The sequence below is a fragment of the Podarcis pityusensis genome, assembly GCF_964106645.2.
Source record: "Podarcis pityusensis genome assembly, chromosome: 1".
Classification (NCBI taxonomy): domain Eukaryota; kingdom Metazoa; phylum Chordata; class Lepidosauria; order Squamata; family Lacertidae; genus Podarcis; species Podarcis pityusensis.
Window position 1 is genome coordinate 49,881,572 of NC_138028.1, and position 18,593 is coordinate 49,900,164.

General features: G+C 40.0%; 1 protein-coding gene across 13 annotated transcripts in view; it reads left to right on the forward strand.

The window, feature by feature from the left end:
• Window positions 1-18,593, forward strand: part of CELF1 (CUGBP Elav-like family member 1) — a 38,953-nt gene that overhangs the window by 1,457 nt on the left and 18,903 nt on the right. For 9 of the 13 annotated variants that reach the window (XM_081021017.1, XM_081021023.1, XM_081021026.1 and 6 more), the window contains exons 2-5: window positions 9,201-9,287; window positions 10,247-10,360; window positions 15,859-16,046; window positions 17,690-17,772. In XM_081021017.1, the coding sequence (XP_080877143.1) occupies window positions 10,290-10,360; window positions 15,859-16,046; window positions 17,690-17,772 (342 nt within the window). In that variant the 5' untranslated portion in view covers window positions 9,201-9,287; window positions 10,247-10,289. The other 4 variants (XM_081021024.1, XM_081021025.1, XM_081021022.1 and 1 more) reach the window with 4 other exon arrangements.

The following is an 18,593-nucleotide window of genomic DNA, read 5'->3' on the forward strand; positions in this document are numbered from 1 at the left end:
GAACAGTTTCTCTTGCTGCAGAAGAGGGAAGTGTTGCTGGGAGACCATTTTCTGTACAGTTTTACATGGTCTGGAATTTACTTCTCTCAGTTTGCTATAGCTTGGTCTTTTTTCTTCTTCAAATGCTTCTAGAACTATTCACTTCTGCCACTTACATAAAACATTCATGTAGTTCCTAATGTTTTGTTTCCTTACTATGTTCTGAGTACAATGGAGAAACAGGATATTGGGAAGTGGCTGTCAAGGTGGACACGAAGAGAGGGCATTATCTATCCTATGCCTCTGTGTAATGTGTTTTCATTGCAGTATACTATACTGCTATGATGGCTGCTTGCTTTGCCCCTTGATGGGGCGGAAGCATACTGAAGTTGGCTGTCAGACAGAGTGGTCCCTCTGCTTCCTCCAGGGTCACACTACCTGTTTCAAGGCAAGGGGGAAAGGTGTAGTATTAGGGTAGATGAACAGAAAGGATAGGGCACAGAATGGCTTGAAAAACTGATTTGAGGGGGGAAGGGATGGAGTGAAGGGAAATAAGGCAATGAGCAAAGAGCACTTCCTCCACCCCAAGGGAAAATGGGATATTGGTTCCTATTTCTAAAAGTGTCTGAAACTGCATACCTTTTTACTTTCTCTCAGATATGTGGAGTGGCTATCTTGAAGAATACTGCTCCGGGTAACCCTGAGATCATAGGATGGAATAATGTTTTTGAATGAAATTGTTCTTTGAATGTTTTAACGGTTTTGGAATGTTTTTGTTTTTAAATTGTGGATCTATTTGCTGCCCTGGACTCCTTCAGGAGGAAGGGTACGGTATAAATTCAATCTATCAGTCAATAAAAATGCAACACTTAGATATATTACTGAATGATGGTGGAGACTGACCTCTCTCCTATGGGGAGGGGATAGAGTTCCTTAGTCCTTCCACTCCAAAATCATAGGCATTCTGCTAGTTGATTGCTATACCATTTTGTGGTGGCTTTGTCTACTATTCTAGAGTTGGATTTTTGTACACTGTAAATGCCCAATTATTCACTTGATATACATTTGCTTGCATTTGGCAACTGAATGTTTGTGCAGATTTTTGCTGCCCTTACAAATTATTTAGTGTGATTCCTGACTGCATTTTTGTGTGCATCTGGTCATTAGGTTTGTTCTTTCCATACTTGTTTCATCTAGTTAGAACATTCCAAGTGTTAAAAGTGAAAACACACTGAGCTGATTTGCATGTCATGTTCAAGTCAGGGGTACCTAATCTGTGTCCTCCAATTGTTGGTTGACTGCAGTTTCCACCATCTCTAAGAACATAAGAATAGCCTGCTGGATCAGACCAGTGGCCCAACTAGTCCAGTATCCTGTTCTCACAATGGCCAATCAGATGCCTGTTAAAAACCAGGATTCCAACAACTGGTATTCAGAAAGATTGCTGCCTCCCAACTGTGGAGGTGGAGCATAGCCATTATGGCTAGTAGGCATTGAGAGCTCTCTCCTCCATGAATTTGTCTAATAATCCTCTTTTAAAACCACCCAAGTTGTTCACCATCATTGCTTCCTGGGGGAGTGAGTTTGACTATGTGCTGGTTGTAGACGTACCTTCTTTTATCTGTCCTAAATCTTTCAACGTTCAGTTTCATTGGATGTTGATAAGTATTATGAGACGGGAAGAAAAAAAATTATCTGCACTTTGTCCATTCCATGCATAATTCTATAAGCATCTACCATGCAGCCACAGAAAGCCCTCTCCCTGGTTCCAATAAAAAAAGATATATATTAGTGGGACCAGAAGTAGGACCAGAAACAAATACACAATCTGAGTCCATATTTGTTCCTGCAGCATGGATTAAATCATGTGTCTCTGTTTTGCTTTAAATGAGGCTTGATTATTTTTTGCTTGCTGTCATGCATAGCTGTCAATGCAAAGATAGAGGTAATCCAATCTATGTGTCTCAGAATGAAGGCTGATTGGTGGGTTCATGAAGGGATTTTTGTCCTGTGTAAAATGTGATACACCAGAGTGTGTATCATCCCTGACACATTTTAAAGCATATGGAATCTGGTGCTTTCCATATGCACTTGTCCTTAATATATTTCTTGCTGTAAGAGTAGCTGCAAAATTGGAAATGCCCGTTTTGTTTAATTCAAAAATGCACTGTCCTGAAGATGTCTTCATTACTTCTTCATCTCTGGATGATTTTACAGATGTCTCTGGACACTTTTTTCCAGACATATGCTATTCCACCACCATTTGTGTTTCTGGGTATCTGGGCAATGCTTGTTTAACTTGCCGGTAAATACAGTACCATTGTCTATGAAGAAGTCAGCCTAGTCCTTGAAGGCCTCTTCTTACCCAGGGACTAACTTATTTAAGAGCCCAACCTTATCAGCTTAAATCCTGCCTTGTTATCCAGCAAATTTTTCATGCCTACCATCCACTTCTTCTTTTCCCTAGCTTGAGCGTGCTGCATAGTGATTTCCTTGCAGCCTGTCTCTGAAGCCGAGTTGCATGGCCGTGATAACCTCATTGCAAGGCCGAGAACATTGCAAGGCCGAGAATAAGGCCGATACTAGTACAGGCCCCAGAACTAGTATCCTTAAAAGTATTATTATTAAAAAGTACCACTCATTTCTTAATTTTACCATTGTGAAACTGTAAAATATGCTTATGCTGTTCAACCTAACTTTATTTTTAAATTTATGCATGTGCTAAGAAAGACAGTCACCTTAATTTCTGGCCGCCCCCCCCCCCCCATTTATTTTTCACAGGAAAGTGAATATCATAATTCCCAGACCAAGCTGTCAAAATTATGTCTGTATTTGTCACCTTGCTCCTGAATTTGTCTGTATCACTCTGTCTTTTTTATGAATGTAATTATAACTAGTCTGCATGCATGCAGATCCTTGTCTGTCCCATTGTTCAGAAATTTTCTGTAGTATCCACTTGTCCATTAACATTTGAAAAGTGGGTGAGTTTAACACATTTCCCCCTGTCAATTAAGTTTCCTTGCATCTGTTCATGGCATCTAGATTTTTGGTTATATAAATTGGACATTTTCTTCACTAAACATATTTTGCTACATTTCTAAATGTGAAATAGCTTCATTAACTCTCACTGGGTATGTATATATTAGCGGGCAGAGCAGAAGCTAGTTTCTCTTAGCAACCATGTAAGGGGTAAAACCGCTGAATTTTTTGCTCCTCAAGAGAACTTGGAGCTAAAACAGTTCTTCATGTCTTCTGTATTGGTACAAATGCTGCAGACTAGCTTGCAGAGTGGATGGCCTTGTGTGTTGCATTGTATTTCAACCAGGCTTCCAGTCCCTGCATTTGCCAACCTGTTAGTTTGTATGCATTTTTGCTACAACTGGGGGCCCAAGCAAAAGATGATAATGTTGGTCTCTGGCAGTGCTAATGGACTTGGAATATATCTTGTTGATAAAGTAACTAGTCTGTGAATGGGTTAGCTCAGAAGATCAGAGACTTAAACTTTGAAACAATGAATATTTTTCATCGGGGGTGTTTGAAGACTCTGTCATCGGTTGGGAGAAATATATTGATGAAAGGGCATTATAAATTCTGTAATTATTTGATAATGTGGGCCCATAAACTTTGAGTTGGCATACACACCAACCATTATTATACTTAGAAAACTTGGGAGAGGGGTGAATTTGTGCTTGGGTTGGAGCTACCAAACCAGGGAGACTTGTGCTGCTTCTGCCTTTGAAGTCCAGTGCAAAATGAAAGGCACGGCCCCATAGGACACTGTGTTCTAAGGTTGTGCACCACATATTTTTGCTGCTTGCTTCCTGTGATGGTATCTCAGGAATATGGTGTGCTGCATTTTGATGCAATATTATCTCCCAGATAACCAGAGAGATTTAACATCCATGAGCAGTTCAAAAGCATACTGGCTTGAGTAGGTATTACTGTGGCTGGAAAGTAAATGACATTTCCATGCACTCTGGCTTCCATCATGGTGTCACATTGTGCCATAAGTGGTTTACTCATGTTGGCCACATGACCCGGAAAACTGTCTGTGGACAAACACTGGCTCCCTCGGCCTGAAAGCGGAGATGAGCACTTCACTCCATAGTCAAATTCGACTGGACAATGGTCAAGGTTGATGGGAGTTCTATTACTACTACTACAGTTTAGTATCTCCCCCTTTATCCTAAGATCCCAGAATTAAAATGCAACATTAATATTCATACAGTGGTACCTTGGTTTAAGAACAGTCTGGTTTAAGAACGATTTGGTTTACAAACTCCGCAAAACCGGAAGTAGTGTCCCAGTTTGAGAACTTTACCTCGGTCTAAGAACGGAATCTGAATGGTGGAAGGGCACCGGCAGCGGGAGACCTCATTAGGGAAAGCGCACCATGGTTTAAGAATGGTTTCGGTTTAAGAATGGACTTCCGGAATGGATTAAGTTCATAAACCGAGGTACCACTGTACACAATTTCCCACAATATTAAAAACAGTTTAAAGCAACTTAAAATTACACAAATAAAATGTGTCCTTAAAATATACATCAATTGTCAAAAGCAAGGCTAAAGAGGTGTAGTCCAGAACATATGGGGGACACCAGGTTGGGGAAGGCTGCTCTTTTCCCACTTTCTGTATATAGACAAAAATTCACAAACATGCACACTGATTACCTTCCTCACATCTTTTCCCCTATGTTACATGTTACCTGGAAAACAGTAGCCGCTTGGAGGAGCCAGAAGGTTTAGCCTGTAAGCCTTGTCCATGAAAAACAAAAACTTTGTTATAGCTGTAGCTGGTGTCCAGGAGACAGTTCTGTTTAGTTGATTGCTGTTGTTCATTGTAGATCAGCTTCAGTGGGGTGGCCTCAAAGAAGAGATTGCCCTTTTGGCTTGGGTGTATGGTAAAGGCAGTTGGGTGTGGATGGGCTTGCTCCTACAGCCCCAAGTGAGAGATTCAAGCGAGGCAGGAGGGATGGATATGAATGTTCTGGCTTCCAAGTTAGAAATGCAATGCTGGGGAATTGTGTCTGTTGTGAGAGCAGATTGCAGCTCACAAATACATATCCTGTGTGGTTGGAGATATTTGTTGATATTGTGATCTTATATTGTTTGGCATTTACAGTCATACCTTGGTTTTCGAACAGCTTAGTTCTCGAACATTTTGGCTCCTGAATGCCACAAACCCGGAGGTGAGTGTACTGGTTTGTGAACTATTTTTGGAAGCCGAACGTCCGGCAGGGCTTCCGATTGGTTGTAGGAGCTTCCTGCAGCCAATCAGAAGCCACACTTTGGTTTTGGAAGTCAGACTTCCACAATGGATTCCATTTGATTTCCAAGGTATGACTGCACAATACTTTTATAGTTACAGATAGGTAGCCGTGTTGGTCTGCCATAGTCAAAATAAAAAAAATCCTTCCAGTAGCACCTTTAAGACCAACTAAGTTAGTTCTTGGTATGAGCTTTCGTGTGCAAGCACACTTCTTCAGATACACTGTGTATCTGAAGAAGTGTGCTTGCACACGAAAGCTCATACCAAGAACTAACTTAGTTGGTCTTAAAGGTGCTACTGGAAGGATTTTTTTTATTTCAATACTTTTATACTTTTTTTGAATTAATATGCTGTTCATCACATCTGGGGCCTTCATACCAAAAGCTGTTTATATACAAATCATAACATGAATATTTGCACACAAACATGCAAGCATTCACAACCATGAAACTTAACAACATCATAACTTCTTTTCAACACTCTCCATACCCAGTGCATCTGGTTGAAGGTATGTATGAAGATACAGAGTGCTCTGTGTGTGTTTATACAAATATTTGCCTTCTACTTACCCAGTTTGAAATGTTTTATCTCCCTTAAACAATACAGTCATACCTTCGCTTACCTAAACTTCAGGATCCGTAAGCGGCAAACTCGGAAGTATATTTCCGGGGTTTTGCCACATGTGCAGAAGCGGTCCCTCCAGTTGCAGAAACCTCGGGATCCAACCGGAGCTCCGGAACGGATCCCGTCCACAACCGGAGGTACCACTGTAGAGAATTTTAACTAGGTCAAATAAAGATGTTCTGTTTGGGTGTGGCCAGTCTACTACGTGACTGGCAGTCTTATGTTATACCATACACACTTGCCTGGAAGTAAGTTTCCTTTGAGATCAATGGGATTTACTTATTAATTAGTATTGCACTGATACAGTTATCTACATCACAGTTGTATTCCATCTGAGGAGCTTAGTGTTCTAGCTTCGCTAGTTGTCCTGAGAGATGTGAGCTCCTTGTCCCAGTAAATTTCATAAGCAAGTGACCCACGTTCTCCAGCCATAGGCACTGCCCTACTAGATCACCATCTAGTCTAGTCCATCATTCAGTTTCCAGGAAGGAGAAATAGGGAAGGTGGAACAAGCTTTTTCCCCTGCTATTCCAGAGGGTAGGAACTGAGCGATTGGATTCAAATTATAAGATTCCAACTAAGCATTAGGAAGAACTTTCTGATGGTAAGAGCTGTTTGACAGTGGAACTGACTCCTTTGGGAGGTAGTGGACTCTCCTTCCTTGGAGGTTTTTAAGCAGAGTTTGGATGGCCATCTGTCACAGATGATCGCAGGGAGCTGGACTAGATGACCCTTGGGATACCTTCCAACTCCATGATTCTATGAAACCAATTGAGTCCTAGGAAGATTGCAAGCATCTTGTATTATTAATATGGCATCTTGAGGTGTGTTTCCTCTGACTCTGAAAAAGCTGCTTAGCTATCATGGCTGAATTCTGTTAATTCCCCTAGGACTCTGAGTTCTAGGGGAACTCCCCCGAACAGATTGTTGTTGTTGTTTGGAGACTTCCGTGGGCATAAGCAGATTTCTGTTGTGCAAGTGGGTGGACATCATTGGTCAGTTCACATTTTCTATACTGGGATGGCTAATCTGTGGCCGTCCAGATTTTGTAAGGCTACGACTTGCATAGGGGTTGTATGCAGCCAAATCATTTTGCATGTCAAACAACTTCTGCAGGTGCAACAGAACTTCCACTCCCTCTTCTCTCTGGTGTGAAGCCCCAGTCTGATCTGGGGTTTTCCCCAAGCCTCAGAGCAGATTTGGTGTCAGTGTAGGGGGAGGAAGGGGAGAGGGAGTTCCATTATGCTCACAGAAGTTGCATACACAGTGATTTAGGTGGAGTCGATCTATAATTGCTGACCATTGACCGTGCTGGCTAGGATTGATGGGAGTATGAAGTCCATCAACATGTGGAGGTCACAAGTTAAGGTCCCCTGTCTACATTATTTGAGTAATTACAGCAGGGCTGTCTTTAGCATCCCCAATTTTTTTGGGAGGGGGGAGCCAAAGTTGAGTAGGAAATAACTGCTTTTGTTTCCTGACTCGTCGGGAATATTTGACACTGGGGGGGGGGCAGGAACTTTCGCTCCATTGCTTTTCACTGCCGCCGATTGAGAGGAACAGGTATACAGTTGGTATGCATTTGGCGCTCCCCAGAATTCGGCGCCTTGCACCCCTGGGTAAAGACAGCCCTGAATTACAGCTAGTTTAGACACCCCTCATTGTATGTGTGAAGTTAGGATTTTCTGCTGTAATGAATATCCCTTTGCTACTCATTTGGTATTTTGTTGTCCATTTAGTATGTGTGAAATTTAGCCAAATCACTGGGGGCTTCAAAAAATTGCTGCAAATGTAGGATGTGATCCATGAGCTATCAGTTGACCATTCTTGCTGTGTATTATAAAAGCATAAAAGAATGATTTCTTTGGCATTGCCCAAACCTCATGGGGGACTGTTAACACGAACAACCTGCCACATGGAGCCATACCCACTTGGTTGAATTGCAGGTTGCCATCTTCTTTAGTTTTTGTACATAAACAAGCCATTATCTCTTGTGGACAGACATGTTCCTACGCTGCCAAGGATATTGGACTGAGTGTTGCATTCCCTCCCCCTTTAGTTTAGTAAATCTAATAAGCAGCAGAGCTACTGTGGCTTAAAGGATGTCTAGAGTAGTTTGTAAACTAAAGTTGTAGACTACCATGAACCAGTGTCAGGAAAGTAACTTTGGTTCTATTATGAGAGGTCAGTTCACTGGATCTATAGGTTTTGGTCTCAGAGAGATGGCTCATATATCACAGAGAAGCACACTTGTTTTCTGTTGTAGCATGCAAAGTGGGACTCTTATTTACTGCTTTTGCTGCAGTTAAATATAGTCATCCCTCATTTTGCATGTAATGGCAGAAGCACAATCAATTCATCCTTCTGCTTCCCCCCTCTTGAGTTTAGAATCCTCTCTCTTTAACCTCAATTGCTGATTTACACTCCTCAAAAGAGAGGAATATTGAGTGCGATGGGGGGAAAAGATTTAAAGAAGTTGGGTTACATAATCATAACAACATAAGAGACTAGCTGGATCAGACCAAAAGCCCATCTAATCCAACTTTCTGTTCTCACAGCAACCAGACGTCTGTGAAAAACACTCAGGCAGAACATGACACATAACAGCACTTCCTACTTGTGTTTCCCAGCAACTGATATTCAGAGGCATATTGCCTCTGATAGTGGAGATAATATAGTTATTGTGAACAATAGTTAGTGATAGCCTTATCGTCCATGAATTTATCTAATCTCCTTTTAGAGTCATCAGAGTTGGTGGTCATCACTTCTTCAACTTGTACAAGTGAATTCTGCTGTAGAAAAAAGTGCTTTTATCTGTCCAGAATATCCCACCATTCAGTTTCATTGGGTGACTGGATTCTGAGAGGAAGGAGATCTATTTCCATTTTCTCTACACACTTTAACTTTACACACCTCCATCATGCCCCCCTTGTTGTCATTTTTTAAAGCAAAAAGCCCCAAGCCTAATCTTTCCTCACAGGGGAGATGCTTCAACCTCCTAATCATTTTGGTTCTCTGTGTTCTCATCTTCAGTTATTTTTATTGAGGTAAATTATACTGACTCATACTTCAAAGAAAACCAATAAGCGGTTAACCATCTATGTATAACTAGTAAGTTTGAGCACTACAGCTTTAGGACAATGAGCATGCAACTGCCTTTAACATGACAGTCATTCTCCAGAAGTGGTTGTTGAAACAGTAAATATAAGCCATCATATTACCAGGCACTTAGCTTCTGACCAGGTTTGCAAGTAAGAACAATAGAAGTAATAGAGACTAGCCAGGAAATAAACAAGCTAACTAAATGGAGATTGGTACATTCAACAGGTATCAGAGTTGATTTCTACGGTAGTTCAGAATTAGCCTTGAAGGCACCAAGGAACCCGAACTTCATATGAAAGAAGACACTCCATGGTAGGTGTAGGAAAGTTAATATGCATAATTTACCCACCTTTTTTTTAGAACTATGTGTCAGTTTGGTAAAACTTGCGTCTGAAGAAGGTTTTAACTAATGTGTGGGAAAGCAATTTTGGAAAAGGAGAAAGGACTTCAACTTAATGCCAGAGCTTGAGAGTTTAACACTGTGAGAATTTCAGACTGAATTGTGCATTGCAGTGAAAAATGCTATCGATGATTTTTTCATATCTTGTAGCTAGCATATTAAGAAATGACTTCTTTGGCCAGGAGTCTCTAAATTTCACCTTGTTTTCCAAGTGAAATTGGGAAGCTTACCAATAGGTTCAATTGGGATTTCTCCCTGTTCTATATGCCATTCTCAAGGCTGAAGTGAAATGTTGTTCTATTGAAGGAAGTAGAAATCTTACCCAGCCCCACATAGCAAGCATGTTGAGCCTGGTTATATATATGTTGAGCCAGGATTTAATAAGCTTCCACCATCTCATAAAATGTGATTAGTTGACCTCAAACCAGGAAAGCAGTGTAATGATGCTTGTTTTAAGAATATTCTACCTAAAGAAATATTTAAGGGCTCATACTTTTGTGGTAGTGAGTTTGATTGGAAGCTATGAAGCTAGTTTGTGTTCTTTTCTGCTCTGTTGCACACAACTATCTTCATGGATCTGACACTCTGTTTATCTGACAGTGCACTCAGTACTGCTTTGCCAGGGAAAATTGCACAAAACAAGCCCAGTGCATCAGCATTTTCATTGTGTACTGAGCTGAGTCTCTCTTCACATGGTCACATCCCCTTTTTAATCCTGGTCCTCATGTTTCTTTCCCAGTCCAGCCTGTTTTTGTGGTGTCTGTTGCTGGTCTCCCCAAGCTTGTGTTCTTGTGGTTTGAGTGTTATTTTGTGTGGATCACTGTGTTAAGACTCTCAGAAATTAAGTGGTGGTGTTCAATTGGTTCGACAGGACAGTGATCTAGCATTAGTGGTTTGTGGTAAGCAGAGAAGTGATGGCTGCTTTTAAGTTGGATTTCCTCCCAGAAATGATGGTGGATCATTGCTCCTTGAATGCCAGCCCTATGTGAGTATTTTGTTTTCATAGCTAATCTACATTAATGCTGATTGCTTTCAATTTGTTCTTTTGAAGGTAATTGGTGGGGGATTTTATTATTGTTCTGTATTAAGGGAAGAACCAAAAGAGGCATATAAGACCCTAGAGTTAATTTATGGAAGAGAGCCTAAAAAATGCTTGGAGTTAATACTCCATGAACAAGAACTCAATTGGGGACAGTATGTTAAGTTTGTACCCAGCATAGGATTATGTTCCAGGGTGAGTTAATTTTAGAGAAATACACTTTATGGTTCACATAGCCCTTAAGATACAAATAAATTAAATTCTGCACTATATGTGGCACATCCTTGCAGTTCAGGAGGGAATGCCAAATACATTCTTGTGAAATTTTATAGCTTGATTTGTAACTATTGTACTTTTTTAGCATGTTAGATTTGCAGTTTTACACATTAAGTTAATTTTCTGCTCCTTGTATGTGCAGACACCTTAATATACTTCAAACACAATAGTAAAGTTTACTGATCAAAATTATATGGTATGGATGCATGTAGCTATCAAAGCATCATTCAGAGGCATTTAATGGTCGTGGTATTAGCTTCATTGGAATAAACTGTTTTCAGGTAAGTGTGGGGCATCTATTTTCTTGATTTTAATCCAGAAAGATCCCAAATGTGTGTTTTAATCCCAAAGGATCCCTATTACAATTGCACTGGGGCTACTTCTGGCCCCTTCAATATCTAACTTTGCTCTGGGTTATCAATTTAACATACATAGTAGAAAGCGACTAGCATGGTTGGTTGCACCATGTGTGTGCATTGTGTTTCAGAGTACAACAGAAGAAACTCTACATAGTGAATTTACAAACACTCATAATTCAACACTAGGTGATGATGTAGTGTATTCATTGGAGTCTGAGTAAATGGGGGGAAATAGTATTATTTCAGTAACATGTATTTGGACTTGGTTACAAAAGGGCAAGGAGACACGCCTGTTTATACCTAGATCCAAAACATGTTGTTTGGGGGTTGTATCCAATTAATTATACTTGGAGTAGACCCATTGAAATTAGTGAACCTAAATTAGTTATGTTTATTGATAACTTTGGTTTATGTTCCATTCATAACTCTTAGTAGTACTTGCATTGGATACAACCCTAGGAGTCTGTAATCCAGCCAGTTTTGCACAACTGGCTACACTTGTTAATTTATGGATTCCAGAAATCCTGATGCAAAGGCCTTTTGAGAATCAGCTATCTGTATCAGCTGCAGTTTCAGTACTTTCGTGTATCACAACCAATATGTGAAAATAAGGGCTGTTGATTTTATTAATTGTTTAGATATGACTTCTAGAACTTAGCCCCTCTCTTTTTTATTAAGAATAAAAAGGCAAGTTATTTTCTCTCAATTGAGTTTACAGCTTCAGATTAATTTTTTAAAAAATCAAATATTTTCCTGTTGAAAAATGCTGGGAAGCTTACGGCAATTTCTAACCTTAAAAATACAAATAAGAAATTAATAGCACATAAAACAAACTCATTGTAAATATAATATTGGGGAGCACAGCAATGAGATAAAATATTGAAAGAGTAATAATATTATCTCTTAGGCTTCAAAGCCCTGTTGAAGAAGCCTTCCTTGGTTTTTTGATAATCAGTAAAGATAATTCACATTTGCTTGTCCCTCACAACTGAGTTTCACACTTCTAGGGCAACTGCATAAATTGCTCTATTACATCCTATTGCGGTTTTAATTTTCTTGAAAGATAGGAATTTGAAATGCATTTTAAAGAAAATTGGACCTGTAACATAAAAAAATAACTATTTGATGGTTGAATACTTCAAACTTTTTACTTCAGATCCTTAGTTCCTTTAGTTCAAGGATTAATGTGAGGAAAACAAGTTCAGTTTTCCAAGATTCATTTTCAAAATGTTTTTAATTATTCAGAGTTTGGCATATTGGATCATTATAAGATACCATCTTAGAGTAATTATGCAAAGTAGACATAATTAAAAATCGAGTTTTATTCATTTGAAAAATAACTAGCCTGCCTTGTTCTGATATTTATTGATTCTACATAATCTTACGGTTCTCTTAGGTGTGGAATGGTGGGTAACCATTCAAGGTAGCAGTGAGATCACACAGATCCAGTTTTCGGAGCATGTCCTAGAAGTAGGATTAGAGGCAGTCTACAAACAGGCAATGCGTGTTGCACACCCAATCCAAATTTGGTTTTATTCATCTCTCTCTCTCTCCCCCCCCCCCCTTTCTTAAAAAATCTTTTAAAGGTGTGGGTCCCCTGAGGAGTCACAGATCGAGTTAAATGAAGCATATCCACACTTACTGATACTTTCATACAACAATATCTACAGCAGATTAGCATACAAGTCCATAAAATATACTAGCAGTAAAAAAAGGATTTCAGAATAAATCCCTTTTTTACTGCTAGTATGTTTTATGGACTTGTACCTGATTTAAAAAAAATAAAAATAAAGTCACAAACCCTTTAAAAACAAAATAACAACAAAACAAAATAAAACACCAAAATCATACCATTTTTGATAGGAAAGGGGTTAAAAATAAGTTACATATATAAAATAAGAAAAAGAACAAAACCACCCAAATCTCTTTATAAAACTTTGCTGTGGAAAAGATAAGTCTACATAACCTATAACAGCAGCAGCTTGAAAGAAACATAAATGCTTTTCACTTTGTAAAGTCTTGCTGTTTGATTGCCTGGAGGCAATTCTTAACTTTCAGTATTGGAGAAAACTAAAAACATTTTTTTAGAGTTTATGAATAAATGGGTCAGCCATCCCCTGATAATAATCACTTGAAAATAATGGCACTTAACGTGGTTCACAAGAAGGAAAGTGACAAAAATAACAACTGAAGTTAATACTGTACAAAAAGTTACTCCCTTGCTGCTATTGCAGCATGACTTTCAGATTCTGCAATATTAACCCTGTGTATGTTGTATGAAGTTGGAGTGAACAGTGTATGCCTTTGGGCAGCATTATGTTAATACAAGTCTACCTCCTGTCCCTTCACCACAACCTTATTCTCCTTTTTCCTCCCTGTAGCTAGACTGTAAAGCAGGGATGAAAATCTATGTTTCTTCAGATGTCATTGAACTCCATCTTCCATCAGCACCAGCCAACATGGCCAGTGGTCAGGGATGTTGGGAGATGTAGTTTAGCAACAGCTGGAGGGTTGCAGATTCCCTAGTTCTTATCTAGAGAAACCACATAGGCAAGGGAAAGCTTTGGCAGTTTTTTGGTGGTCTGTGGTCCAGATGCCTAATTCTTTGATACTGAGATCTGAAACTCAACTGCCTAAACAATAAGTCCATGGTGGAAGCAACATCTAGTAGGGGCAATCAGTATGTTCATACAAAATTCCACAGAATGGAAGAACCTGGAAGTCTCAGTAAATATATTATTTACAGTCTGTTCCAGTATTCTGAATAGTGCTTCCTTTGTCTCAAATTCACAGATTATCAATAGGATTGACAAACAGTCAGTTGACTGACTGTTGTTTGACTTTGGTCCAGTAAAGCTAAGAACACCACTGTGGGTTTTGCTATTTTAAATTTTGCAACTGTACACTGGCCCTGGCATTCTATGGTAAAAGTCAAAAGACAAGAACTGTTCAGTGAATTATTTCAGTCAGTAGAAATTGTACTTGACATGGTTAAAAGTTATAATAATTCATTATTTTTATTATTAAAAATCCAATGTTTTACAATAACAATTAATTTGTTTTTGTAATTAATGTAAGTATTAAATGTTTTGATGATGAGAGTTAATTACTAGGTTGAATCTGTGTGCCTTCTGATATTAAAGCAAGGTTGCTATTTTTCTTGACTTGTTCAGTTTTGAAAAAATATGTCACAGTGTCTGTGAATTATGAAATACTGGTTTAAATAGGAAGACATTGAATGCCTATAAGTGGAATGATCAAATGGGAAATTCAAATTCCTTTGTACAATGCCCTGCTCATTTAAACCTGAAACTCAGCAATCTACCATTGTAGCACAATTACCCTAAAGTGCTGACTACTGTGGTTTGGGGCTACGGGAGCAGGAAGGAAGCTACTCATCTAGCAACAAATCTGAGTGGTGAAGTGCAGTGAATGGATGTTGCTGTTTTCTTGTCCTCCCAAAATATGCTGCCTTTAAGCTTGAAAGGTGAAACAAGTTTGAATGTACACCTCATAGTGCAGGGGTGGGTAACTTCTGCTTACCAGGCCAAGTTTGGCTTGCCGCTGGTCCAGTTTGGCTCATGAGGCCGTTTCCCCCAAACATCAGTTGATAAGCAGAAGGACAGGATTTTATCCTGCATTGGCTGTGCCACTTTGGTGTCTGCAGGGAACAGGATCACGCTGCCTAGGAAACAGGATTTAATATCAACTCATTAAATGACATCACATGACTGACAGGTGGAGAACCCTTGCTGGAGCAGTGTGAACATGAGGGTGGAGGTGCTTCAGAGAGCAGTTGGCCAAGCCGCTCTCTGCCTCTCTTCAAAGAACAAAGGGTCTTAACCTTTGCCCAGCAGCTGATGGGTGAGCCTTGGCTGCACAAACCTCTTCCCGGCTCCCCACCTCTGCCATAGGGGCATATCTGTTCCCCATCTTCCTTTTTTCTCTAACTGACGCTGAATTGATCTTCACATGTCATTGCTCCTGGATGTCTGCTCAGTCCATTGAATTGCCAAAGTATACAGACACAGTTCAAGTTTGTGAAATAGTAAACTCAGTGATCCTAAGTGACCTGTCAAGGATGATGCTGAGTTTTGGTATTAGTATAGATATGTGGCACCTGCAGCAAAACCTTGCAGTGTGTCATCACTTCTGAATATGAGTGCTTTTCAGAGTTTCAGCTGGTCTTTTCTTCCATGCAGAGTATTATACCCAAACCAAACCATTGGTCTATTTTTAGGATTCCCATTCAGGAATTTTATTTTTATGGTTTTTAATTTTTTTTTAAAGTTCTATATGTCTGCAAACATTGGGTGCTCCCAGGCAGGTTGACACCTCCCTTTTGTTTCTCAGTGGTCCTGTTTTGGCTCCCATTTTTGTTGACACTCAGCACTTTAGTTTACTGTTAGAGGGATTGGTGATATTTTTTCATCTTTATACTTACTACTAAATTCATTAGTTTTAAGTACACCAACTTTTAGCTCAGTTTTCCTTTTTCAATAAACCATTATTTACCCTTTACTTTATACAAGACTATAATACATTCTATTTCTAAGATGCTAACGTTTCTGGGGGAGAAAATGGCAAATTCATCTGAGACATCTGAAGGCAATCAAGTCTTTGGAAAAGTGTCTCTTCTCTCTTCCCACCACGTGCCTGGTTTTCAGTGGACAGAATATGTTCTCTGGATATCTCAGATAAGCAACACTTTGAGTTTTAATTATTATCTTTCTAATACATTTGAAGAAGGGTTGGTTGGGACAGAGTCTAGGAGGACCCTTACCATATGTTTCTCATTGACTCATGCAGCTCAAAGAAAATGAATGGCACACTAGACCATCCTGACCAACCGGACATTGATGCCATCAAGATGTTTGTGGGCCAGGTCCCACGGAGTTGGTCTGAAAAAGATCTGCGAGATCTGTTTGAACAGTATGGTGCTGTCTATGAAATAAATGTCCTGCGGGACAGGAGCCAAAATCCTCCTCAGAGCAAAGGTGAGAGCCCTCTCTTTTCTTTTTACTGGAGCTTTTGGTCCAAGATCATTATGCGTCTTATTGACACTTATTACTCTGAGAAAGCATGTCTTTGTGTTGTTTTGATATCACGATCCATGCATGATCTTCATGTTACTGTATTTGCTTTGGTAGCAAGAAAAGCAGATAGTAGGAAGGTTAGTTTAAATGTCTGTTGTTCTTAACATGCAGATGCAAACTTGGGCATGTCACTACATGTTGACAGTTTTATCGTTGAGCTGTACCTGCATAGTTTGCTTATTTTATAGGTTTTCTCCTGAAAAAGCAAAAATGTGTGAAGTAGCCCTAAGTTGGGGACATAATTCACATAATGTTATTCCATTTGGGTGTCTTACTGATAAGATTCACAAGCAAGGAGTGTCCACTTGATGTCCATTGAAACATTTTCTACAAGATTGATCTGTCTTTTGACCTGTGCAACTCAGTCTCAAAGTGTGAAACAAGGCTCTCAAGAGTTTCAGGAAGTTGCCACAAAAGGTGTAAACTCCTGACCCCCCCATCTACTTCTGCCTTGAACTATTGACCGGGCCAGGAGGTAAGATTGTAGGAAAAGGTTTACTCTTAGTGTTACTAATAAGCATCTGATGAGGTGAGAATAAGGTGCAACCATGAGCAGTTAACTTGCAATAGTAAAAAAAAGGGTTTTATCTGCTATATTGTGAATTCTGAAAACTAAAGTGTCATGCAGTGGAATGAGACCTCAAAATCCAAATGTCCATAGTGAAGGACGTTGCTTCAAGATGCAGATAAAGGGGACATTTTTTTTGCTGTCTCACTAAACAAAAGCTCCCTGCAAGTTGGGAAAAGATACTATTGTATTCGGGACCCTGTATCTTAAAAAGCAGAGACATCACCTTGCCAACAAAGGTCCGTATAGTTAAAGCTATGGTTTTCCCAGTAGTGATGTATGGAAGTGAGAGCTGGACCATAAAGAAGGCTGATCGCCGAAGAATTGATGCTTTGAATTATGGTGTTGGAGGAGACTCTTGAGAGTCCTGTGGACTGCAAGAAGATCAAACCTATCCATTCTGAAGGAAATCAGCCCTGAGTGCTCACTGGAAGGACAGATCCTGAAGCTGAGGCTCAAGTACTTTGGCCACCTCATGAGAAGAGAAGACTCCCTGGAAAAGACCCTGATGTTGGGAAAGATGGAGGGCACAAGGAGAAGGGGACGACAGAGGATGAGATGGCTGGACAGTGTTCTTGAAGCTACCAGCATGAGTTTAACCAAACTGTGGGAGACCATGGAAGACAGGAGTGCCTGGCGTGCTCTGGTCCATGGAGTCACGAAGAGTTGGACACGACTAAACGACTAAACAACAACATCATTCAAATGAGGAATAGTTGATTTCTTGTTAGTTCAAGTTCTGCATACCTCCAGCCTTGGGTCTTGTGAATACGTAAGTCACTTATATAATTGGGGCTGACGTATGTTAAATAGTGAAGGCATTAGAAACATTAATTTTGATATGAATCTTACCCTTAAAATATTCAGAATTCAGTTAGTGGCAGCTTTTGACTTAATGCATTCTGCTATCAAATAATTTATGCTGGAATGGATTATTTTTATATGTTATGCATCATGTAACTTGTTTGCATTACAGGATGCTGTTTTGTTACATTTTATACCCGTAAAGCTGCACTAGAAGCACAGAATGCTCTTCATAACATGAAGATTCTCCCAGGGGTAAGACAATAGGCATCATCTATTTAATCTGCTCTTTCAATATTTCTGCATGAATCCACACTCAGGATGCCATCTTTTCTGGGATGGGGTATGTGGAGCCCCTTGGCTTGACTAATATAAATATAGGCGACTCCTCACCTACATGGGGGGTACATTCTGGGCCCTCACGTGCACAAGTGAAAAAACATATACAGTGGTACCTCGGGTTACATATGCTTCAGGTTACAGATTCCACTAACCCAGAAATAGTACCTCGGGTTAAGAACTTTGCTTCAGGATGAGAACAGAAATCATGCTCCGGCAGCGCGGCGGCAGCAGGAGGCGCCATTAGCTAAAGTGGTGCTTCAGGTTAAGAACGGACCTCCGGAATGAATTAAGTACTTAACCCGAGGTACCACTGTAGTTGGGAGTACCCTCTCAACACCCTTTAAACACCTTCTCTGCTTCTCTCTCTCTTCAATCAGTACCAAAAATAATGTATCCACAGCTAGAATTGAAGCCCTGGGTCTGGCAGGAGGACATACAGGAAAGGGGCAGCTGCTGTTGAGCTATCCTGCACATCAGCTGTTAGGTGGGAAGGCTGAGCAGCATAAACAAAGTCCTGCTGCATTTCAGGTCTCTTCAGGTGCTTCCTCTGTCCTCATTGACGTCCTCTTCAGGATTCGGGGAGGGTCTCCACGAGGACTCTCCTGCCATTTCCGGGTTTGAATTGAATTACTGAATTATTTCCTGGCACTTTGCGTGAGTTGATTGTGCATAAGTGGAGAGACGCCTGTACTGTCTTCTCTGTCCTCTGAATTAGTATCTGTAAAAATGGATTT